The 16763-nt window shown below is 49.7% G+C and overlaps 6 protein-coding genes across 6 annotated transcripts; 4 read left to right on the top strand and 2 right to left on the bottom strand.

Annotated features, from left to right (window-relative positions):
* Positions 1 to 491: 491 nt before the first annotated feature.
* On the top strand, positions 492 to 3122 carry DEU56DRAFT_971022 (CDC45 family). Its single transcript, XM_041359449.1, has 8 exons — positions 492 to 805; positions 855 to 1082; positions 1129 to 1308; positions 1368 to 1519; positions 1572 to 1895; positions 1951 to 2397; positions 2449 to 2805; positions 2865 to 3122. The coding sequence occupies exons 1-8, from the start codon at positions 536 to 538 to the stop codon at positions 3010 to 3012; spliced, it is 2106 nt and encodes a 701-aa protein (XP_041212554.1). The 5' UTR covers positions 492 to 535; the 3' UTR covers positions 3013 to 3122.
* Positions 3123 to 4425: 1303 nt separating this feature from the next.
* On the top strand, positions 4426 to 6388 carry DEU56DRAFT_62354 (uncharacterized protein). Its single transcript, XM_041347022.1, has 3 exons — positions 4426 to 4710; positions 4792 to 5089; positions 5245 to 6388. The coding sequence occupies exons 1-3, from the start codon at positions 4639 to 4641 to the stop codon at positions 6036 to 6038; spliced, it is 1164 nt and encodes a 387-aa protein (XP_041212553.1). The 5' UTR covers positions 4426 to 4638; the 3' UTR covers positions 6039 to 6388.
* A 29-nt stretch (positions 6389 to 6417) lies between these two features.
* Positions 6418 to 9627, top strand: DEU56DRAFT_62318 (uncharacterized protein). The gene is made up of 8 exons (XM_041347021.1): positions 6418 to 6562; positions 6613 to 7300; positions 7350 to 7405; positions 7496 to 7551; positions 7602 to 8004; positions 8061 to 8275; positions 8328 to 8857; positions 8918 to 9627. The coding sequence occupies exons 1-8, from the start codon at positions 6485 to 6487 to the stop codon at positions 9376 to 9378; spliced, it is 2487 nt and encodes an 828-aa protein (XP_041212552.1). The 5' UTR covers positions 6418 to 6484; the 3' UTR covers positions 9379 to 9627.
* Positions 9469 to 10867, bottom strand: DEU56DRAFT_851724 (chord-domain-containing protein; the record flags this gene model as incomplete). The annotated part of the gene is made up of 6 exons (XM_041355199.1): positions 10702 to 10867; positions 10560 to 10646; positions 10160 to 10492; positions 10082 to 10105; positions 9921 to 10031; positions 9469 to 9858 (listed from the first exon to the last, which is right to left on the bottom strand). Coding segments are annotated over exons 1-6 (1035 nt in total), but the record flags the coding sequence as incomplete, so codon positions are not given.
* A 2016-nt stretch (positions 10868 to 12883) lies between these two features.
* Positions 12884 to 14608, bottom strand: DEU56DRAFT_781899 (mitochondrial carrier domain-containing protein). Its single transcript, XM_041352072.1, has 4 exons — positions 14347 to 14608; positions 14200 to 14291; positions 13738 to 14140; positions 12884 to 13683 (listed from the first exon to the last, which is right to left on the bottom strand). Exons 1-4 carry the CDS (start codon positions 14480 to 14482, stop codon positions 13217 to 13219), a joined length of 1098 nt encoding a protein of 365 aa, XP_041212550.1. The 5' UTR covers positions 14483 to 14608; the 3' UTR covers positions 12884 to 13216.
* Positions 14609 to 15833, top strand: DEU56DRAFT_781897 (uncharacterized protein). The gene is made up of 5 exons (XM_041352071.1): positions 14609 to 15064; positions 15114 to 15427; positions 15477 to 15576; positions 15628 to 15663; positions 15720 to 15833. Exons 1-4 carry the CDS (start codon positions 14786 to 14788, stop codon positions 15661 to 15663), a joined length of 729 nt encoding a protein of 242 aa, XP_041212549.1. The 5' UTR covers positions 14609 to 14785; the 3' UTR covers positions 15720 to 15833.
* The last annotated feature ends 930 nt before the right edge of the window (positions 15834 to 16763 follow it).

Below are 16763 nucleotides of genomic sequence, written 5' to 3'. Positions count from 1 at the left end.
GTCACTATTGCCATCACTTGTTGTCGAGGAGCAATAACGTGAGTCACAAGGCACGCAAATCCCTTGAGTCTGCAAAGCGCCGCGCAGGTTCCACGTTCCGTCTCCAACGCCCACAGAAGAGTGTTGCTGACTTCCCTCTTGCCGTGCTCTAGCACCATCCCTCCGATTCTTGCGCTTTAAAACCACTTCTCTCGAATCACCCTTCTTGAACAAACAACACTCATTTCATTATATCGTCTATATGTCACTTCATATCATTGTCATTCCTTTTGCCCTAAATATAGTAGCTGTGCCACAGCTGCCTCTCAGTATGTTTTCTGGTCTTGTCTGTTCTACGTGATTGTGTAGTCATTGAATGTAGCTATTATCACCCTTGGAGCTTTGTGTCATGGTATGGGGTGACATTAATAGTGTTGTGACAGTCCCACGGTGTGACGGCACGTGTTATCATACGCGACGCGACGCGTATGATGATTAACATCTGTTTCGAACCCTTCGAAGGCACGGGTCGTTCTCCGCACACCTCTCCAATTTTATGGTCTTTCTTCCGCCACCACATCTTGCATCTGCCTCGCGACCTGCTTATGCTGAGGCCTACGCGAATATCCTGGCGGCACACCGCCGCTCACCGCTCACATCTGCTTCGTCTGTCATAATCCTCGTCGCTCCCGATGTTGATGCGTTGTGTGCAGCAAAGATGCTCGCGGAACTTCTTAAGCAGGATGATGTTATGCACAGAATAATCCCCGTATCAGGTCTGGCCGACCTTGAACGGATGAAAGACGAGCTGGTTACATATGCGGAGGTGTGTGTATTGTTATCAAAGGTACACCAACTAGCTGAATACTTGAAAGCTACACACTCTCATCCTATTGAACATGGGTGCTATCCTTGACCTCTCATCCGAGAATTGGTTCGGCGAATTCAGCATGAAGCTTACAGTGCACATTATAGACTCAAACCGGCCACAGAACCTTGCGAACATGTTTTCTGGAGGTGAAAATGGCGAGAGATTTATTGTATGGGACGATGGCGAAGCAGAGAATATGGGAGAGGAGAGAAAGGCTTGGGAAGCCCTGACGGTGAATGTGACGATCACTACCCTGGTTCCTACTAACTTGGATGTAGTACGAACCTGAACCTGACTCTGATGAAGATTCAGAGTTGGACGATGAAGATGATGTACGGTCAAATGAAGGTGATGATCCCCATGATGACGAAGAGTTCTCTGAACGAGGCCCTTCGGGGAAGAGGAGATCATTGGGAGACGGCGATCGAAATCAGGAAAAGCGGCGGAAGCTGGACGATGTGAGTCATCATTTAACCTTCACCCAACGCATTGTCACTGTATTAAACACATGATCAAGCAATCTACTCGGCTTTCACGAGAACAACGCGACACATATCACGAACTCATCGCCAAATACTATGGGAGTGGGTCGTGGCATGGTCAAAGTGCCTCTGCGACAATGTACATCCTTGCAACTGTTCTTGAACGAGTGGACTGTGATTTGCTCTGGTAAAGCGCTTATTGACCTTCCGTGGCTCGATTTACGGAATTTGTTCTTCAGGCATGCGATCCTTGGACTCACGTTCCAGTATACCACCGCTCGAATATCCCGCGACACTTACGACAAATACCATTCAATATACTACGACGAAGTTTTCCGCCTGAACCCGCTCCCGCCAGACGTTGCTGCTAATACGACAGATGCCATCACAGCCATGAGCCCAGACGATCTATCTGTACGGGCAGCTGAAGAGTTGCGTTTTATGCTTTTCCGACATTGGACCCTCTACGATGCAATGTACCACTCAAGCTACGTAGCGGGCAAGCTTGGCATATGGAAAGAGCGCGGACGGAAGCGCCTCACCGGATTGCTCGCGAAGATGGGGTGCGCTTTCGTGAATACTTTTATTGACATGACTAACAAGACTCTTCCTCCGTAGTTTCTCTATTCCGCAGACACAGCAGCCCTATGCGCACATGGACCTTGACTTGAAGCACCAACTGCGCGCGAAACTCGACGCAATCGCACCAGAATACGGTCTTGTCGAGTTAACGTATCCATCCTTTGCGAGATGCTTTGGGTACCGCGCTTCCCCTCTCGGTGCAGCGGATGCTGTGGAAGCAGTAAGTGCGTTGCTTGATGTCGCAGGTGGCATCAGAATGGAGGTCGAGGTTGAAGGCGCACGGCACGGGGGTGAGTGGTTTGGTGGCGGGAGATTATGGGATGGGGGGCGGAATGGGGAGGAGCAGCGGGGAAAGGGGATTGAAGTCGGTAGCGGGCGAAGGGATGGGGATGTCGATGTGAACAGAGATGCTGACGGCGAAGAGCGGAAGGAGAGGACATGGTGGGTAAAGAATTTCTGGGCTGCTTATGATGCTCTGTCAGAGTAAGTGTCCATTCATCCTGTTGACGTGCGTTCTGGAATAACTGTATTTAGCATTGTACCCCTAAGAGACGCTCTGTCGCTTGCAATGTCGCTTCATCGTGCCATCATTCGGCAAGGGACGTCGATAATAGACAAGCAGGACATTCGAACGATGCGCTCCCATCGTGTCGTGGTACTCTCGCAGGGACCTGATCTTGCTCTCTTCGCCCACCCCGGGGTTCTCGCGCGCCTAGGACTTTGGCTAGTTGATGCGCTTCGTGACCGCCTCCCAGGGACAAAAATTGGCGGTCCCCAAGGACGAGGAAAGAAGTCGCTCCCATTTGTCGTCGCTTGCTTGAACGAGAAGACGCAAACATATGTTGTAGTCGGTATCATGGGGGCGCTTGACTTTGGCGATGTCAGGAGAAAGTAAGTTGACATTCACGCCTTGTTCTTAGTACTAACATGCGCGGTCCACCTCACTTCAGCGAATTTGGTCTTGCATTCATCGAAGCAAAACAACGCTGCAATGCGCGGTCACGCCACAGTACCTTTGATGCCAGCGTGCTCGAGATCGAGCAAGAGGATCTGAAATTGTTCTTGGAGACCTTGTGCGAAGTTGGGGAAGGTTACTGACATTCTAGGGTAGTCTTTGCATATTGTTGTCCTTGTCACTTTGTAGCTGTCTTACATCATATCCGCATCAATCTACTTGTTGTACTCTCCCAACGTTGCCCGATAAAGCGGTACGATGAAATGACAGATACTCCACGAGTACCTTCATTCTCCCGAGCTTCCACCAGATCCGGAATCCAAATCTGTGACCCTCTTAATGTCTTGAGAAGTAATCATATTTGATGTTTACACCTGATCAGTGTCATACATTAATTAAAATTCAACCAGATCCAACTCCATCAGAATATTCGGGCTACCTGCCGCCGCAAGCACAAGCTATGACAGTTAATACTCTTTAATACCGCGCAAAAAATCAGAAAAATCGTAACGATGGAGCAACCGGGATATCTTTACCGCACGCTCGTCAAGAGTGAGATTCTTGATCACCGTGGACTGCTGCGGTGTCGGATCGGATAGGTCTGGGCGCGTGGCGTTCAAGGTCACGAAAGAGTATCCTATCAACCGCGGAACGCCCCGTGATCAGTAACATTGGCACCTCAGCGGTACGATCTGTCAGAACCTGAATCAGTGAAAATCTACAGAGAAGATGATTGAGCCCCTGACAACATTTTGAAATGCGGATATTCGGTATGCCTGACTTACCTCCCTTCCAAGCCGCGGAATGCCCTGTTGACAGTCCCAATGGGCATGCTACGCGCCGCATCGATCATGAAGTGCCAGGGCCAAAGCCCCTCTTCAATCTTTGCAAATTGGGTAAATTAATCTATCAGAGGCTCAGGCTAGGCCCGGAGGTGGTGGAAAGAATGCGCTTGTGCAGGCCTGGGCTGGTCACTAGAACCCAAGTATTGGTACTGATAATACAAATTGCGTTGCATTACCGAATTCGAACGAGATCGGTATAGTCTTCGCCAAAGATGCCACTCACGCTGGACTTCGGAAAATGTGTATAGGACATGTTCTCCTCCTGATGATTCGTGATGGTCTTTCAACCGCTGGACAAGCATGCGCGAATAATTTTTCGCTGGTGAGTGTGCATGGTTTGAAGAGTTTGTTCTGACTAGCCAGGGAGACTATTATGGACCGCACCCAGAGAATAGGTGACGCGTAGAAGTCCATGACTAAAGCAGGAAAGGGACGATGAGTGCGCGAACAGATTATATTATTTGTCTCTGAGTCGCAGTGGGCACCAGGCAATATGGACCGCACCCAGAGAACAGGTGGCCCGTAGAAGTCCATGACTCGAGCACGAACGGGACGATGAGTGTGCGGAAAGATTAAATCATTTGTCTCCCAGTCGTTGTGGGCACCAGGCAAAGACAAACTTACTAATCGAACGGCCTTCGAAGCGGCTTGAGGATATATCCGGAAGCATCCGGCAGGGCTTCGGGCGAATAAGAACTTGATTAGGTACGCGGAACGGGCGCTTTCTAGCCTTGCTGCGATCGACCACAGCGAGCGACAACTTGTTCTACCTCATCCCTTTCTCATCCTCATCGCCATCGACAACGTCGACAAACATTAATAAAATCGCCCAAGCTGTTCAGCACATCCGACTAACTAGAGTTATCAACTGACCCCTAGCACTCAAACCTCCCACTGAAGTAGCTGCTGATCGAATCGATCGCGATGCCAGCGCCAGTAGCGGTGTACGTCGTTGCGGCTATTGCAAGTTTCGCTGCTGTTTATGCTTTTCACGAGGTGACTTTCTGTCTTACGTCTACAAAAATCCCATTCCGTCCTCACCCGCTTCCAAAATCACCCCTCTAATCTACTTTTCAGTTCGTCTACGAACCCCACATCGCCCCTGCCATTGAGCGCTGGGCAGAGGACTTCCTTGAAAATCGTCGTGCTCGACGCAGAGTTCCTGTGGCATCCACCAGGGGGCTTGGGGACGGAGACCTGGGCCCTCGCGGTGCTGATCCTAAGGAAAGGACCGCTGCGAGAGAACAAGATTCCATCGAACTAGAAGGCCTCAATCTCGGCCCCGTTGACGAATGGCGGAACGAGGTCCATCGCACCGCCCCAGGCACGGGTGCGAGGCGGAGAGTGAGAGTAATCCCTGACACAGACGAAGGGAGTATGTCTACCACAATAGATAATGTATGGCTTGCCTTTCCTATCGTACCCCACCCTCCTGAATGCTGATCAAACATACGCAGTCCTTTACATCCCTCACTTACACTCCGCTCGCACCCACCCACGTCATCTCCAACGTCTCCTCCCCTTTCACAGAAACCCTGTCTATATCCACCCGTACGCCTACCCGTGCCGTTTCCCGAGCCTCTTCCAACACCGCAAGCGACTCTGAGCGCGAGGGTAACACTACTATAATTTTTGCACCGTCTTCCAACTCGTCTTCCCCTCCTCCGAGCCCGCCATTCGGTCCTATACTCCCCGACACCCCTCGCACGAGCGCCGCCTACTCCGCCCGCCCGTTTTCCCCGGTCGTGCGCACGCCCGTGCGCTCCCGTGCACAGTCGAGCAGGTCTTCTTTGCGGCACTCCAACTCGAGCTCGCGCGTCAGCGTGGATGTGCACGGCAGGCGTGTGGACGTTGACGTCGAGGATGAGCACGTCGACATAAACATTTTCAGCGACGCTAGCGCCAGTATGCATATGAGCGCAAATATCAGCGTTGTGGAATCGCTATCAGAACGTTACCCCGCCGCGCCCACCCCGCCTGTCCTACTCTCCCCGCCTTCATCACACACACTTCTCTCCTCTCCAAACACAGACGTCCTGAGCCTTGGGAGCAGCGGTAGCCGTTCTGGTTCGCCATTTGCTGTGCTTTCCCCGCCTGAGCAGCGTGCGTCCCTCTCAGGTGCTGCGAGCTCGCTATCGCCCTCGATGACAAGCGAGGATGAGTTTATGTCGTTTGATGAAGGGTCAGATGGGGTTGGGGAGAGAATAGTGTCGCGAAGCGGAAGTGCGCGTTCGCCTAACCCTTTTTCAGACTCTGACGAGGGGAGTGATTTTGATAGTGGCAGTGAGGGGAGCTGGGGACGGGTGAGTACAGGACGAAGGTGATCTGGTCATGTACTAGTCTCGTCGGATTTTTAGAACTGGGGTTCGTGTGTGGTGTCGGGAAAGGGTTGCATCTGCCCAGGATACATTGATATACACGGGACCCTCTTGTTGCGGTATCTATTGTGGCTTTCCCTCCTTGTCTTTTTCTCTATCTGGTTCTCTGTCTCGCTCGTGTCTTGTACTCATTTTGTTATGTCGCTTTGCATTTCTCCTCATAAATTTGTGTTGTACCAATTTACCCTCATCGTTATCGTTGTAACCTGTGAACCCAGCCCACAACCGCTGCAACTTATGCAGATCAAATGCAAGCACATACCCGAATCTAGGGTATACTTACTTATAGACGAATGAAATTAGTTGTTGCTCGCAAAAGTTGTCTTTTACGTAATCACACTGTCGTTCATTAATGCAAAGTTGCTGGACGCTGACGTTGACGAGCACCTCAAATGCACCGTCGTAAAGCAGCCCTTTGTGCTTTTCAGCTCACGCAGCGCAAGTGTGCATCAACGGCAGCCAAAGCCAAGGTGGGCATCGCTACTTTTTTTTCACGATAGCGTTATAACCATCTCGCCAGCCTTCGGAATGGGCTTCCGTAGACCCCATCCTTCCTCCACAATCAACCCTGAGCAAGTGGGCCAGAGCGCCAACGACGTCCTTTAGTCGCGAGTCTGATGATTTCCGAGGCGTACCTTTGCGTGGTGGACCTGCTCCTTCCGCTTCAAAATGGGCTCGTCCCGCAACTCCTCAATCACGACCTGGCACGAGTAATTTTCTCGCAAGGACATCTGATGCTTCTAGTCGTGGCTCCACTTCTAGTCAGAAATTGCAACGAGACCAAGCGCCTCATATGGGGGCGCGCCCGTCTCCCCCTCACAAGCAGTCTCAAGACCCACCCAGAAGACAGCGAGAGGAGCATCATGGAGACCGCAGAATTTGGAAGGGAGAGGAATCGTCGCAGAATACAGCAGTTTCAAAAACAGAGCAAGAGAAGCCTCGCTTCTCTGCAGCATTTACTTTGGACAACGACTTGGATGTTGGCCGAAATAGACGTCCTGCGCGGGTGAACTTGAAGGATCGAGGTTCACTTCGGCACGCTAGAGATGCTGCAATTCCTAGCCATTCACGAATACAACAGATCAACCCAAAGCATGCCGCAAAAGCAAAAAAGGCGAAGGTTCACTCAAAAAAAGTAGCTGTCGATGTATACATCCCTACAACAGTTTCTGTTGGTCAACTAGCAAGACTATTAAATGTGCGGCAGAGTAAGTAACTGATGATTTCATGGGGGTTACCTGATCTCAAGCATTACAGCACTACTTCAACGCAAGATGGTCGAGGCAGGGATGGCAGCTGAGGCGTCGTATGATCATGGTCATTCTTGCTTCATCTCTTTCCCGTTCCGTTACTGATGCTTTACTGCAGTATTAACGTCCGACTACGCTGCCCTTCTTGCGGATGAATTTGGCCGCAATCCCATCATCAATGATGAAGCTGCTTTTGATATATATCCCCCGTACGTAGTACGAGATATCCAATATGCTTGTAGACTTATGCCACGTTCAGTGTTTCACATCCTGACCCAAGTACTCTTCCGACACGCCCACCCATCATTACTATCATGGGTCACGTTGACCACGGTAAAACCACTCTTCTAGATACCCTTCGTTCAGCGTCTGTTGCTGATGGTGAGGCTGGTGGTATTACGCAACATATCGGTGCGTTCTCGGTACCTGTCAAGGGATCCTCTAGTGGGACCATTACCTTTCTTGACACACCCGGACATGCTGCCTTTTCTGCAATGCGCTCGCGTGGTGCCAGTGTTACGGACATAGTTGTCCTTGTGGTCGCAGCGGATGATGGTGTGATGCCTCAGACAAAAGAGGTTATCGAGCTTATCAAGGGAGAGCAGGACAAGCTTGGGGTTGTTGTGGCTATCAACAAGGTTGATAAGCCAGATGCGGACGTGGTGGGTGTCTTTTTGGGTCGTCTTTTATTTGGTGTCTTAACGGAAATGGTTGTCAGGAAAAAGTTCAGCATGCACTCCTTGCTGAGGGCATCCAGCTGGAGGCATTTGGAGGAGACATCCCGTCCGTCGAGGTGTCCGGACTGACGGGGCATGGATTGGAAGATCTAATAGACACCCTGTCGTTGATGTCCGAGGTGCAGGACTTACGCGCAGAGCGAGATGGGCCAGCCTATGGCCATGTCATTGAATCAAGGATGCACAAAGGTCTTGGGTACGTTCAGTGATGCCGTGGCATCCTCGATTGACCGCCCATTCATTTACAGCTCCACCGCGACAGTCTTGGTTTTACGTGGATGTTTAACTCCCGGTGCTCACATCCTGGCAGGCACATCTTCCGGGAAAGTCCGTCTGATGTCGGATTCATCTGGTGCACCTGTTAAGGCTGCATATCCTGGAATGGCGGTCACCGTATCTGGGTGGCGGTCACTTCCGGGCGCAGGTGATGAAGTTGTGCAGGGTAGCGAGGGCGACGTAAAGAAAGCTCTCGCGAATAGGGTTAGGAAGAAGGAAGTGGAAACCGTTTTGATTGATGCGGAGGCAATTAATATTGCTCGCGCCGCAGAACGCGAAAGAGTCCGGAGGGAAGAGGATAAGAGTCAAGATGTGAGGAATGTATTAGATGGCGGCCCTAAGGAGCTCCGGTTGGTGATCAAGGGTGATGTGAGCGGGAGTGTTGAGGCCGTTGTGGGCGCGCTGGAAGGAATCGGGAATGAAAAGGCTCGAGTTAAGGTCGTATCCACAGGGGTAGGGGATGTAATGGAGAGCGATGTGATGATGGCCAAGGCCGCTGAAGGTAAGGACCCCAAGTCGTGATGATTTATGTGGGGTCAAGATGCTGATAATGCGCTCATAGGTATGATTGTTGCCTTCTCAGTCAACATTCCGCGTTCAGTGGAGACTGCTGCGGCGCAGAACCACATCCCAATTTACTCGTCCAAAATCATCTATCGGATCATGGACGAGGTCCGAGACCGTGTCACCTCATTGCTGCCTTGCACCTATGAGACAAAAGTCACCGGCGAGGCGACTGTTTTGCAGCTTTTCGATATCCACTTAAAAGGGAAGGCAACCAAGAAGATAGCAGGTTGCAGAGTCAGCAATGGCACCGTTGAGAAGTCTAAAGGGGCCCGAGTCGTGCGCAATGGTCAAGTAATTCATGAGGGTGTCCTCGATGCGCTTAAGCAACTCAAGAAGGACGTGTCAGAGGTGAAGAAAGGTACTGAATGTGGGATCGGCCTGCAGGACTATGAGGATTTGCAGGATGGCGATCTGATACAGATGTATCAGACGATCGAGATACCTGGCGTATTATGATCTGGGACGATTCAAACTATCGCTATGGTATTTTTATTCTTACACTAGAAATCTAGAGTTTTCACGTATTCCCCTTTCAATCCTCTAATCCACTCTATTTGTGTTTTGCTCATCAAGCACTAGATCTTTGCCCCCGATGGTACCCGTCCGGCCACCTACACCGAAAGTCAAGCTGATGTTGCCGAGATCGCGAGTTGTCTTTTCGAGCAAAGTCCAGCTCCTGGTATCAAGTTTCTTAAGGACTGCTTCGACCTTAGTGTTATAGAATTTGGCCGAAGACGCATCGGGATCCACTGGACCGAAAAGAACGATTGTGCGACGGAAGCGCTTGGATCCAGGGAGATAAAGGTCGAAGTGAATCTGATTTTCCTCTATCGTGACAATGCTCTTTTCCTTGTCCGCTTGTTTGGCAAACACGGAAACGTGGACTTCTTTTGGTGTCTGATAATGATCGACGCGACAGTCAGTGAACTGCTCCGCCTAGAAAAATGACACGTTCAATCCCGTCCTTGTGCGATGGAAGTGACAGTGAGAGAGCAAACCTGAGATTCTGTACGCTGCTTAGGCGCAAACACGTGACGCCCCTTTTTACATCCCTCAATCTTGAGGAACTCGTCAAACTCCAAGACACGTCGTTTACAGCATAGGTAACCCTGTGGGTGAGACATTAGTTTCTCGTCTGTGTAGTGTCCATATGACTGACCTTGCTTCCTTCATGAAAGATGGGCTGAAGTCTTGAGTCAGCCGACAGGCGAGCTCACCATTAACACCATCAACGTACAGCAGCTGGGTGGTATGTGCAGATGGTTTTATCGCCATCTCCGATTCGATTCATCTCATCGCTGACAAAAGCAGCACCACAACCACTGCGTTTACAGATGGTGCCAGAAGTTATGGGGACGCTGAGATCATCTTCATCTTCAACAACAGGGGTTACCACAGGTGGGATTGACTCGGATGGCTTGGGTGACGCGACCTTCGGTGCACCGGTTGAATAAACCTCCACTCCATCTTTTGTCTCCTTCATGGTAAGATTGGTGTCGGCTGAGGATGTCTTTGCAGCAGGGGCAGGTACTTGTGGAGCTTCATCTGAATGTGAAGAGACCGTGCATCCCTGATGATGAAGTTGTCAATGCACACTGTGTGCTGCGATGACTGAAGTCCCGGCGGCTACTACGTACAGGTATTTTCATGAACTCGTCAAAGTCCAAGACAGGTTTATTCACATCTGAACAACAAGACCACGATTTCAGACCTTCATGGAAAACCTAAAGGCTGGGCTAAACTTCGATGATTCGATGTTAAGATGTCACAGCGGCTCACAGGTGCTCCAAGATGGTACGTGCAGCTGGACGGACCATTAGTAGCTGGATCATAATCCTGACCACAGCCTTTTCGTGTGCAATGGGGCATTAATCGAGTTGAATATGAGTTGCAATCAAAATACTCGGCCGGGACTTTTGCAATTGTGATGTGCACACGATTTGCGTTTCAAAGCTGTTCAAAGCATCGGGTCTTTGCTATCTTACTTGTTTACATAATCAATCGCTTATAAACCGCATTGCGATACGAGCCAACTTGACTGTCCGATCCACGCAGCATATCGCGACGCTACGAAAGCTGCAATAATGCCCAATACACTCCCTCGAAAGCTGCTTGACTACATGTACATCCCACACTTGTTCCGGCGTCACAATCTCGGTGACATCTTATTTATGCAAATGATTTCATAAAGGAGACCACACCCGTCTCCAGCGCAAGCCCGCTGAGTATTCAGTGTTCTCAGCGTCTACTCGCACCGCCGAGAAGTTCTAACCCCGAGCCCTGATTGTTTCATGCTACCCTTATCGCTCCACACTCACGCCTACGCCGATATCAGGTTCGGGTTGAATGGACTCTTTAAACATGGACCCAGTTGACTACATTACTGTGTACTGTCTACATAATAGGGCACGGAGCCACACGCGCATAACAAACGATGTTTATGGGGCAGAAAAGAATGGTTCGCTGCATTGTAGTTATGGAAGGGTCGACGTAAACCTTGCCAAACCGGTAAAATCAGAGTGGGCGAAATCCTTTCACGGAAGTGTGATACGGTCCTGTGAGACACCCTTACAGTATTACCGCACCCTGCGGATCAAAGCCATACGTTATGGTGGAGTCAGATGCTCACGACTCTCTGACATTGAATCAAAGCGGTCTGGATATCATTGAATGTTGATAGAACGGATGGCAAGTATAATCGAATTCTGTGCCGTGACGACGGAATTTGTATTGGGATGAAAAGGGGGACATGATTCATGCAGGCTCTCAATTGATCATGACGAGACCTCTCACGTCATGCAGGATGCCCGAGTTTCACACCATAGAAAACAAACCTAGTGACGACTTATCCGTAAGATGCAGGAATTCGACATGTTTCTCTTATGGGCAAGGCTTGCACCGATATCGCGACACACAAGAGCAGCTTGTTATGAAAGGTGAGTCATTAATTTGGCGGAATGTACCAGATTGTGGCTAAGGGGATCCACGGGCAAGTTCTCTACTAAGCTTGTGCACAAAGAAGGTCAAATGACTCCTCGTGCTGAACGTTCGGTAAGCAGGAGTTAGGCGGCTGCAAAGCCCACTTCGCAACCATGTGTGAGCAAGTCCTGGACAGCGGTGAAGTCGTCACTGAAGGACCAAATGTTGAACGATATCATTCAGGCTCTGCTTGTGTCCACTTTTCGCACAATCTGTATAATCGTGTCGCCCGGAGATATCCCGGGGGGGTCATGGAGCACGTCACTGTTTCGGCGCCTCGGTCATGAAACCAGAAATCACTGACACGCGAACCTGGTCTTGCTAAGTAACAGCTTTGCCGTCTCGAAGCAATCTATCGTAACCGTTCTTGATGTATTGGAGATTGAAGTTCCATTGTGACAATGGAAGCATTTTCTGGAGCCGAGGTTCACAGAACTAGGCGTCAAACGTTCTCAGACCGTGCGGCAAGGGCCGCAAGACGCTCCGATACTGCCACAAAGCTCACGTCGTTGCCGATTAGTACTTCACCCGGAGGGGTGTGGAAGCTCCGCAAATCGCATGGGAAAGGAAGTACGACCGAACAACAGCAGCATGGCAGGCAAATTGGCAATGAAACGCTACGCCCTATGATCCTGACTCGACAATCAGTGCGTGTTTACGCTCCTTGAGTGGACACTTACTCCTCGGGGCGCAGCAGGCAGGGCTACGGATAGTCTGCAAGCGCCTGGTGATGCCCCTTGCGGTGAAATATATTGTATTTTCAATGCACTCACTTGTCATTTTTTTAAGGTTAGTGATACGGGTCGAACAGCGCGTTTTCGCATCCAGCGATTTCCATTCGCTCCTTTTGTAAGCAACATGATGTAAAAGTGAATGGGAGAAAATCCGCGTCTTCACGGGTGAGGTATCTGAAGCTCGGATTCATTAAGATAAGTTTCAAGGGCGCATGCTTGAAACGCGGTTCTTCGCACTAGTGTCATAGCTAGTACTCACTAATGCAGTGCCACAAGTTGATGTTGTACAGCCACCAGTGCGAAGATCGTACGTACGTAAGACGATCGACCTTTTGAGTTGGACTTCCCTTGGCCAGAAACATCGCAGGTAAGAACACTTGAGCTGTTATTAGCGTCTATCGGTAAAATGTGCGCATGAATCGGCCTCTGCCCACTAGCAAATCATGCTGTGTCTATCGCCAGTAAGGTGCCCACTCATGGTGAGAATCACGGTGAGAAAACGGAGTTACGTTGCGCGACTATAACCTGCATGCATGGGATACCTGGGATACATGCTTATCCATATGGCGAACGTAGGTCTGTCAGGACAAACCCGGTCCGAAAGCCTCCCATACCAAAAAGCCTAACCCCCATGGGCCGACTCGAGCAAGAGTTCGAAAGCCGGAATATATCCGACGACGAGTGGTAGACATTTCCAGTTTTTCGCTACCCGCAGTGGAAGGATCACGGAAAAAATGAATTATTCCATCCTCACGAATTCTGTGCACAATCGCGGACAGCAGATGTTTCTGAGTGGGATGAACGGTCCGTTCTAGTTGAATTATGCGCCTGGTTACGTCCCATGGTCTGCTGAGGATCTCGTATGCCAAACCCGCCGATGCCCCTCCAGCCACTAAGGTAATGCCATGGATGGTTCGTGGAAAATGGCGGCCGAAGAAGTGTTCCTCTGGGGCCATTGAAAAATTTTCGATAGTGCCTTGCGCTGCAGCTTTGGAAGCTAACGCCACTCTACGAGTGATTTCAAATATCATAAAGAACGCAGCAAAGCCTGGGCAATAATGAAATCTCAGAAAGTGCGGGTTGTGACTCATGGAGGTATTACCGCAAACATCTTTGGCGCACCCCCAGCCCCAACCGTCCCAGCCCCGACCAGCCATCCCTGAAACCTCCTTCATCCAGTGCCTCACCTGTCTCATCTCTTTGATATTGTCCGCTCTACTGGCTGATCTAGGGGATTCGGTTCCTCGGAAGACTTCTTGCCATGCATGAGACCATCCTCTACCGGTGCCACCCTCAACAATAAGGCGGGTGTTTTCTACAGGAGCCGCAACCAGGGCTTGTACGCCCCCAGCGGCAGCGCCTGAAAGCGCAGCGACACAAGTTGGATGCGTCCCCAGGCGCGCTTCCAGGTAATTAGATGTTTCTGTGTACGTCGTCCACAGAACAGTGCCCAACATTGCATTTGCGACCATTGGCGGCACAAAATGTTTTGGAATCACCATGAACTGACAAGACCTGATCAACACCAAAGTAAAGGTATGACATGACCAAAAAAGAGAACTACACCTTGGGTCTTCACGAGCGCGGATATATACTGGACACTTAGAGTCGTTCCGTGCTTATTAGCATGACCACGAAGAGAGTGCCAGCCGCTCACTCAACAATGAGTGTTGTTAATGAGACTATCATGAAAATATACAGACAGACAAACCTTTGGCAGGCCGAAATAGTCGTACCGGGCGAGAGAAGTATAGTGCTACTCCCCTTGTGGTAGTCCTGGCGAGTGCTGCATACAGTGAATTGCCTTGTTGTTCTTTGGATGCACTGTCGTGAGGATTTGTCGACATTCACACAAGCTAAGTTGGTGAACCTCGAGAAGTAAGAACTATCAGATACGTTATCTGAATCGCTTTCTGGTGCAGTCGGTAAAGGTACCAAACCGCGGACTGCAACTGCATGCGGCGGAGCTCAAACTTCGGGTTGACTGGTTGACTCTCTGGTGTCTCCGCCATAATTTGGTCACATTCACATCCAAACTAACCAACTTGAGCTTGGAGGTTTGCTAGTAGTGGTGCTTTCACATATCATATAATCGCCATACTAACTTCGACCCTATCTTACATCTCTCGAGGTTTATGGCCTAGTGCAAGATGTTCTCTGCCCACAAACGATTATATGCGCCGTTGTCACGAGAAATCCACTCCGTGCGAACCAGGTCTACTGGTCTCCCAGAAGGATTCAAATTTTTCCCGGAATTTCTGTCCCTCACGGAGCAGCGCACGCTGCTCTCCGCCGCACTCTCTAAACTTGACTCTGCCGAAACAAAACAAGCTCGGAAGCGGCGAAGGGACTTCCTTGCCAACCACCCTCAGCAAAATCGCGCAATCGAGGGCCTTTTCCTTCCTGACGCGTACTATAACTTCCAAGAGGTTTTCCGTCGTCTTCACCGTCAAGAGTTTGGCTTATGAACAATCATAGGGCCATTACGATGGCGTGATACGACATTACCGTGAGACGCACTTGTCATCATGGCCAGAGGATCAGAATCCGGGCCTTTCCTCTATTCTAGCCCGTTTGCAAGGGCTATATCCGACCTCGAATATACAAACACATCTTTTGCATCTGTCATCCGCGGGGGAGATTCTCGGACATGTGGATAATATAGAAGCCAGTGGAACTTGGATCCTCGGTGTCAGCCTTGGCGCAGCAAGAGTATTACGAATGGAGTCGACAAACAACCCAGAAGACTCCTTCGAGGTCCTACTCCCTTCAGGTAGTGTTTATCTACAAATGCAAGTGCAGTCGGTATGCCTTCAAAATTGAAGCTAAAAGCCAGAGTAGGGACAGCGTGCGGTACGACTATAATCACTCTGTACTAAAAGCAGGCCGTTTCCGCGGATGCGAGATCAAGGCCGGCCAACGAGTCAGTATAATGATTAGAGTAAGTCGATTATTCTTCACAGATATGGCGCTTAATATTTTATTATGCTAGGACCGAAAGGAAGTACCTATAGTATTCGATTCATAGTGAGCTCGTTATATTTTGAGGTCTATACTGAGGCCTCCATCCTGATGTGCTGGAAGGGTTTGATTGAGCAAGGAGTTTACTTTACTCTCTTCACATGAATATCAAACTGGGACGTCGTCGTATGAACAGGCACTGGCGATTTAACCGCATATTTCATTCAATTAAACAAAGCCAAATTTCCTCCAGAACGTCCTGCCTGATCTCAATGTTATCAATGTTGTGCTGGAATTATAACAATCGCTATACTTGCATCAGGAACCTGATATTCGTCGAATTAAATCTGCGATGTGTTGCTGTTTTTAAAATAGCATTATACATTTGTGAGTAGTTTCCCCGTCATATGACATTCACGTGTTCACCACGCAGCATGGCGGAGTTTGAAATACAGGTTATCGAGTTAAAATATAGATATTACTTTAATAATTTACAAGCAAGCCGCACAAGCTCACGACTGAGCGCATTAGCCGCAGGAAAACAGCCTCGGTCCTGTTGCAAAACAGAAAATCCGATGATGCTCCTTGCAGAACGCAGTTAAAGTTTTCACGAAGTAGTGGACGCGTTCGTCCGGTTTTTTGCTTGCAAAACACTATATGCTGTAACTCGTCAAGCACACTGAAAGTTTTCACGAAGAACGACGCGTTCATCCGGGTTTTTGGCAGTTTTTCCGACAGCCGAACTTCTCCCTAGAATATGGAGCCGACGTAGTAACCTATCGTCTAACACATGTTTTGCGACCCTCTTGCACTCCCACACACTTGTCGATCTCCACGCTCGCTGGACGTATTGCGCAATGGCGGCGCAAAGGTAAGTATTATAATTATGGTAGCGGTCTGTAGTACGTAATAGAATTAGTTTCCTGATTTGGTAATGACCTCTCGATCGATTGCTTCTCTTTGTTGGTACATAACGACTACATAATATTGGCACAAAACGTTAGCAACTTCTTCAAAAGTGAGGCAGAAGGACTCGGATGCACTGTGGAAGGGAATTCTTGCATATGTGCATGTTACATACTTGCTAGCAGTAAATCATGCATCTTGAACTTCGAAGTTGACCTCAAACTTCTGCTACGTAGTCGAAGCATCCTTCAACTACTGACC

The sequence above is a fragment of the Suillus clintonianus genome (assembly GCF_016758775.1).
Source record: "Suillus clintonianus strain FC179 chromosome Unknown DEU56scaffold_11, whole genome shotgun sequence".
Lineage (NCBI taxonomy): Eukaryota > Fungi > Basidiomycota > Agaricomycetes > Boletales > Suillaceae > Suillus > Suillus clintonianus.
This window is presented reverse-complemented; position numbering and strand designations above follow the sequence as displayed.

What these genes read in the sequence shown, in the direction of transcription:
- DEU56DRAFT_971022 (XM_041359449.1), top strand. Translation starts at nt 536, where the DNA reads ATGGTCTTTCTTCCGCCACCACATCTTGCATCTGCCTCGCGACCTGCT. An exon ending in GGATTGCTCGCGAAGATGGG is followed by an intron (nt 1,896 to 1,950) that starts GTGCGCTTTCGT and finishes CTTCCTCCGTAG; the next exon opens with TTTCTCTATTCCGCAGACAC. An exon ending in TTTGGCGATGTCAGGAGAAA is followed by an intron (nt 2,806 to 2,864) that starts GTAAGTTGACAT and finishes ACCTCACTTCAG; the next exon opens with CGAATTTGGTCTTGCATTCA.
- DEU56DRAFT_62354 (XM_041347022.1), top strand. Translation starts at nt 4,639, where the DNA reads ATGCCAGCGCCAGTAGCGGTGTACGTCGTTGCGGCTATTGCAAGTTTC. An exon ending in CTGTTTATGCTTTTCACGAG is followed by an intron (nt 4,711 to 4,791) that starts GTGACTTTCTGT and finishes TCTACTTTTCAG; the next exon opens with TTCGTCTACGAACCCCACAT. An exon ending in CCCTGACACAGACGAAGGGA is followed by an intron (nt 5,090 to 5,244) that starts GTATGTCTACCA and finishes CCCCTTTCACAG; the next exon opens with AAACCCTGTCTATATCCACC.
- DEU56DRAFT_62318 (XM_041347021.1), top strand. Translation starts at nt 6,485, where the DNA reads ATGCACCGTCGTAAAGCAGCCCTTTGTGCTTTTCAGCTCACGCAGCGC. An exon ending in CAGCTGAGGCGTCGTATGAT is followed by an intron (nt 7,406 to 7,495) that starts CATGGTCATTCT and finishes CTTCTTGCGGAT; the next exon opens with GAATTTGGCCGCAATCCCAT. An exon ending in ATAAGCCAGATGCGGACGTG is followed by an intron (nt 8,005 to 8,060) that starts GTGGGTGTCTTT and finishes AATGGTTGTCAG; the next exon opens with GAAAAAGTTCAGCATGCACT.
- DEU56DRAFT_781899 (XM_041352072.1), bottom strand. Translation starts at nt 14,482, where the DNA reads ATGTCGACAAATCCTCACGACAGTGCATCCAAAGAACAACAAGGCAAT. An exon ending in CGCTCGTGAAGACCCAAGGT is followed by an intron (nt 14,141 to 14,199) that starts GTAGTTCTCTTT and finishes AGGTCTTGTCAG; the next exon opens with TTCATGGTGATTCCAAAACA. An exon ending in GTGCGCCAAAGATGTTTGCG is followed by an intron (nt 13,684 to 13,737) that starts GTAATACCTCCA and finishes ATTATTGCCCAG; the next exon opens with GCTTTGCTGCGTTCTTTATG.
- DEU56DRAFT_781897 (XM_041352071.1), top strand. Translation starts at nt 14,786, where the DNA reads ATGTTCTCTGCCCACAAACGATTATATGCGCCGTTGTCACGAGAAATC. An exon ending in CGTACTATAACTTCCAAGAG is followed by an intron (nt 15,065 to 15,113) that starts GTTTTCCGTCGT and finishes GAACAATCATAG; the next exon opens with GGCCATTACGATGGCGTGAT. An exon ending in GGTAGTGTTTATCTACAAAT is followed by an intron (nt 15,428 to 15,476) that starts GCAAGTGCAGTC and finishes AAGCCAGAGTAG; the next exon opens with GGACAGCGTGCGGTACGACT.